The 4,124-nt window shown below is 51.6% G+C and overlaps 1 protein-coding gene across 1 annotated transcript in view; it reads left to right on the top strand.

Moving 5' to 3' along the window:
* The window catches only part of LOC104123259 (kinesin-like protein KIF9), a 50,066-nt gene that overhangs the window by 23,488 nt on the left and 22,454 nt on the right, over positions 1 to 4,124 (top strand). The window contains exons 13-14 of the mRNA XM_035891085.1: positions 557 to 736; positions 2,395 to 2,510. Of these exons, the coding sequence (XP_035746978.1) occupies positions 557 to 736; positions 2,395 to 2,510 (296 nt within the window). The remainder of the gene's footprint in view (positions 1 to 556; positions 737 to 2,394; positions 2,511 to 4,124) is intronic.

The raw sequence follows: 4,124 nt of genomic DNA on the forward strand, positions 1-4,124 counted from the left end.
GGGCCAGGGTTTGGGGGTGGGATGGCAGGGGTAGGGGGGCGGTTGGGCTGGGGGAGCTTAAAGGGCTTTGCCCACCCAAACCATTCTGGGATTCTATGATTAAACTAATTTGAGGGAAACCAAGAACGAGAGATGTTTACCGTAGGGAAGTAGCACTGGCTCAACTGTCCCCAAAGGGCTGACCAGCTCTTTGTCTCAAAAACCCCTTATCGTGGCGGCCCAGGGAGTTTTTCAGTAGGAGCCATGAAAGCCCGAAGTGATACCCTCCTGTATCTGCAACGTGGGTGTCTTTCTGTGCAGCCTGGTCCCTCCTCTTCATCCGCACATGTCCCAGCTCGGGGAGGACTGATGCCTGAGCGGGTTCAGGAGTTCAGCAGTGATTTCTGCCCCACACCATCCAACTCTGTGTTTGTAGAAAGCATGTCTAAGGAAATGTCAATTGTGTGGTTAACCTCAGTATAACTGGGTAACTACCGTGTGGTTCAAAGTATAATGACTGTTCTTCGTCCCTCTCCACTCTCATGAGAAACCTTCGTTTCCTTTTCTTACCCTCCAGGAGAGTATGTTGATGAGAAAGGACAGATCATAATTGACGAGGAGGAGTTTTTACTCATCATGAAGCTGAAAGACCTGAAGGAAGAGTACAGGTCTGGCTACGCTGAACTGCAGGACCTGAAGGCAGAAATCCAGTACTGCCAGCATCTGGTGGACCAGTGCCGGAATAAACTCATCTCAGGTACTGGCTCGCCGGGGCGGTTTCTGAACAGCCTCCAGTTCAGCTGGGATGCTTGGTAGCAGCTCAGTACTGACACATTTCACAGACACGTTGCATATAAGCCAAGTCCATCATCCTCTGTTGTCATTTTTCTTGTCAGCTTCCAGACTTGTTTTTTATTGATGATTGGGTGGGTTGTTGTTTTTTTTTTTTTTGCAACAGGACACTGAATTGCTACAGATTCTCTCTCACAGGTAATGACATACTGCTCCTCGGCCGCGCCACTAAGATGCAACGCTGTGGGTAAAAGCCTTTCGCAACGAAGCCGACAATAACACTCCCACTGATGGCCCTGGTTCTCACCCTTGATTTTGTTTACTAGAAATGGTGGCTAAGGAACTTTCCTGGGCCAGGGCTTTGGCTCTGGGCTACAGATGTCTCCTCTGTACCCTGGTGAGATCCAGGTTCCGGTGTTGCAGCACGGGCGCCTTGGCAGGAAGCAGAGCTTAGCCATTTTAGCGTGTTTTTCACGAGCACCACCCTCGTGGTGGTGAGTCACACCTCTGCTCAGGGTGAGCCGTGCAAATTCGTGGTGTGCTCCACTGCAAGCCGCTCAGTTTGGGTCCCTGCTAACAGGAGTGCAGTCCTGCTGTATCCCCGAATTTGTCCCATATGACGGAAGACAGTAAGTGTACGAATGCCAGAGTCCCAAACATTTGGATGCTGCGCACATGGCAACACTTTATTTTCTACAAACTTGCCAGAGCACGATTTGTATCCCTCAGCGCATCCCACGCTGAAAGAAATGCATGGCTCGTTCCAGGAGATACACAAGGCCAAATTGTAATTATGCAGAAACTTTGCCACTGGTTTCCGTTGGATCCGGGTTTGGCATTTTTTGGGTGCTCCACATGTTCGTTGTTTGTCTACACGTAGAGGCATGGACTCAATATCTGTGTCATCCCAGAGTGAAGAGGTCATCTCTGAGCTAAAAGCAGGCTAAAAAATCAGTGGTGGTGCACCATGTGCACAGTGCCTAGCGAGAGCAGGGCTCGGCGTTTAACCTCATTTATCCTTCATAACTCCCGCGACAGAAAGTGACTCCGTTCCTTGGGTCCCTCCTGGGCAGCGCAGCCTTTTTCAGGGGCTGTGGGCTCTCCCCTTCCATGGGGAAGTGTGCCAGAGGGATGGAGCAGAGCTCAGCCCCTTTGCAGCACGCATCTGGGACGTGCCCACTGTTGATAAGGACGGGATTCCTGCCGCACCGCGGCACCTGCTGTGCGTTCTCATGGACGGAAAACGGCTGTGTTTCTTTAGCATTTGGAATTGGAATCTGACCCTCAAATGTGCTGCCCACTCCACATGGCTAGCTCCAGCGCAGGAGCAGTGCCATCTCGTGGCCAGTCACCTCTCGGCCTGCACGAGCCCAGGGGACTGTCCCCAGGGCCAGCCACCAGCCACCTCGCAGGCCTCAGCGCAGCCAATGGTGCCATGTCCCTTTTAACTGACTTTTCTAATAGTTTGAAACTCAAGAGCTTGGAGTTCTGAGGTCCTGCCTGAGAATCTAAGAGCACTTGAGGTCCCGGCTGATCCATGGGCGGGGAGCCAGAACCAACCCCCCCTTGTCTCTTCCATCATTACAGCCCTGTGAATTTATTGCCCCCTGCTTTGCTTTGCAGAGTTTGAGATCTGGTACAGCGAGTCCTTCCTTATCCCCAAGGATGTGCAGGAAGCTCTGAAGCCTGGTGGCAACATCAGACCTGGAATGATTCCCATAAACAGAGTCATGTGCCTGGTGAGTTGTCCTGGCAGCTCTGCTTATTCTCCTTGGTAGCCACACGTGGCACGGTAATGAGGGCACAACTAAGCCCGTGGGAGGAGGAGGGCACGGCAACTCTGCCCCTTTCTCTAAGCAGAGTGGCTGGCACTGAAATGCTATCTGCTATGATGCAGAGAGCAACTATCTGGAGCTACATCTTACTTTCACAGTAGCTTTACTGTTAAGAGGCTAAAATAGGACAGAGTGATTGAAGTACCCGGTCATCTGCTGACTATCAGTAATCGGGCAAACTGCCCAGAGGTGCCAGGGGTGGTTGGGAGGCTTCTATCCAGTCCGTCTGATCTGTCATGTTTACAGCTGAACTATTATGTCTCCTGTTGTGGCAACTGGTACTCAGCCAGCCCTCTTTAGAAACCACCACTTTGGGGTAGCTGGGGTCTTCTGTCATTCCTGACAAAGCACATTTCTCTGAAGCTTCTCATTTACCAAGGCTGCTTCTTTGCGTTATTCTCCTCCAAAGTCATTCTAGGTTTTACCCTTCATTGTTAAGCGTCAGACTCAAAAGCTTCGTGCTGCTCGACAGGAACGTGGCAGCAGCGCTTCCACTCTGTCCGACGCGACGAAGCCGTGCGTGGCAAAGAGGGAGATCCTGCCCTGGCTGCAAGGGGGAACCAGCCCTTTGTAGGTGTAACACATCTCCATTATCGCTGCTTAACCTCTGCACATCGCAGAGAACAGCTCGTGGGGACAGGTCCGAAGTCCATCTCTCCCGGGAGCCTGTCCCTACCAGGAGCAGGGGGCACCCGCGGGGGTTTGTGAAAGGGAATGAGCAGGGTGTGAGCTGTGTGAGCCCTTTCCTAAATGCACAGCCCCGTTCCTAGCACACGTGTAGCGGGGGACAGGATGGCTTTAGCTCTTTAGAAGGAAAACAGGAAAGGAACTCTTTTGTCTCCAGGTGTCTGATTATTTTGACTGTAAATCTCAGCGAAGCATTTTCTTTACTCCCTTCTGGAAAGGCATGTGAAGGGTTTTAAAGCTGATCAGACAGGTTCTTCCCATCCTACTGAATTAGTTCCCTTGAGGGTATGAATAACAAACATGATGTGAGGAAAAAAAAATAATAATAATGTAGTGAGTTTATTTTTAAACAGAGTGTTGGGATCTACCAGAGTGTGGAAGATTTCAGATACAGATACAGACCTGTGTGGGAAAGAGCAAAAAAACCCCAACCCAAACCCCTTTGGATAACGCGATGCACCTAAGGAGATCCACAGGAAAACCCTGACTGGCTGCGTGGGTCCAGGATGTCACTTTTTGGGGAAAAGAGGAAATCCATCCATCGCTGGTGGCTTTTACTAAGCCGAGTTACTCAATGTAGGCATAGAAACTCCCTTCATGGTTTCACAGAATCCCAGACTGGCAGGGGTTGGAAGGGCCCTCCAGAGCTCACCCAGTGCCACCCCCCTGTCCAAGCAGGCTCACCCAGAGCAGGGGGCACAGGACAGCGTCCAGGCGGGGGTTGAAGATCTCCAGAGAAGGAGACTCCACAGCCCCCCTGGGCAGCCTGGGCCAGGGCTCGGGCACCCTCACAGTCAACAAGTTCTTCCTGACGTTCAACTGGAACCTCTT

The sequence above is a fragment of the Egretta garzetta genome, unplaced genomic scaffold (genome assembly GCF_000687185.1).
Source record: "Egretta garzetta isolate BGI_Z169 unplaced genomic scaffold, ASM68718v1 scaffold513, whole genome shotgun sequence".
In the NCBI taxonomy this organism is placed as follows: domain Eukaryota; kingdom Metazoa; phylum Chordata; class Aves; order Pelecaniformes; family Ardeidae; genus Egretta; species Egretta garzetta.